Raw genomic sequence first — 1,133 nt, forward strand, 5'->3', positions numbered from 1 at the left:
GCCTGGAATTGTCTTCTTTTGATATTTGCAAGGCTCACGTGCTTGTTTCATTCAGGCTTCTACTCAAATGCCACAGTGTCTGAGAGGCCTTCCCTGGTCACGTGATCTGAAGTAGCACCCACTGCCCCACCTCTGCCTTTTCCCTCACTCCATTTTATTTTCCCTCAATGCACTTTCACTCCCTGATATTTTATTGTGTGTTTATCTGTCTCCTTGTTTATGGTCTGTACTATGAGCTCAGTGTAAGAAATTTTCCCTGTTTTGTTCTCAGTTGTGCTCTAGCTCCTAGTACAGTGTTGGGCACATAGTAGATGCTCAGTAAATCCTACCCAGATGAGTGAATGTAGAGCCCTACAGCAGCACATGCTGGGGAATGGAAGGCAGGGGAAGACCCCTGCGTCAGGGGTGTGGAAGCCCAGCCTTATTCTAGAAGGCTCACCGAGAGCCCCAGCCCCATTTCTAGTCTTGACAGCCCTGCATGGCATCTGTGCTGCCCACCCCAACCTGTTCTCTTACAGCACAGGGGACGAACACAGCCGGGGGAACTGGGGTCACTTGGACCAGGTGGCCGCGCTGCGCTGGGTCCAGGACAACATCGCCAACTTTGGAGGGAACCCAGGCTCTGTGACCATCTTTGGAGAGTCGGCGGGAGGTCGAAGTGTCTCTGTTCTTGTAAGTGTTCCTGGCACCAGGCCCCACCCCCAGGCTGATGTGGCAGCTGATGGGACCTCTTGGAGACCAGCCCACCCAGCCATGGGGACCTTTGCTTACAAGGCCTGGACTGGGGACAGACCCCACTCACTGCCCAGCATCAGGCAGTGGAGAGCTAATGTACTAACTCTCCTTGGCCCTCACAAAGCTCGGAGCTCAGCCTTATGTCTTGGGGACGTAAGAATCTCTGGCCCCAGCCTGCACTGGTGACAGTCCTCCTCTGCCAACTTGGTTGAGCTATCTCTCTCCTTCCTGCTTATTTTAACACCTGGACTCAGCTCACTTCCCCTGGGCGGTAGGGATGGGTATAAATTATGAACATGTGGAAGCAAGAACAAGAGCTGGACAGAGGTCATCGTTTGGTTTGAAGCCAGATCTATGTGTCGAGGGGACACGAGCAGTGAGAGGAGACAGAAGCTTCC

At 53.2% G+C, this 1,133-nt stretch overlaps 1 protein-coding gene across 1 annotated transcript in view; it reads left to right on the plus strand.

The window, feature by feature from the left end:
- Nucleotides 1-1,133, plus strand: part of LOC105826708 (liver carboxylesterase-like) — a gene marked incomplete at its 3' end in the record, with an annotated part of 18,639 nt that overhangs the window by 6,672 nt on the left and 10,834 nt on the right. The window contains exon 2 of the mRNA XM_012664726.1: nucleotides 519-672. Within this exon, the coding sequence (XP_012520180.1) occupies nucleotides 519-672 (154 nt within the window). The remainder of the gene's footprint in view (nucleotides 1-518; nucleotides 673-1,133) is intronic.

The sequence above is a fragment of the Propithecus coquereli genome, unplaced genomic scaffold, assembly GCF_000956105.1.
Source record: "Propithecus coquereli isolate 6110/MARCELLA unplaced genomic scaffold, Pcoq_1.0 Scaffold909, whole genome shotgun sequence".
Classification (NCBI taxonomy): domain Eukaryota; kingdom Metazoa; phylum Chordata; class Mammalia; order Primates; family Indriidae; genus Propithecus; species Propithecus coquereli.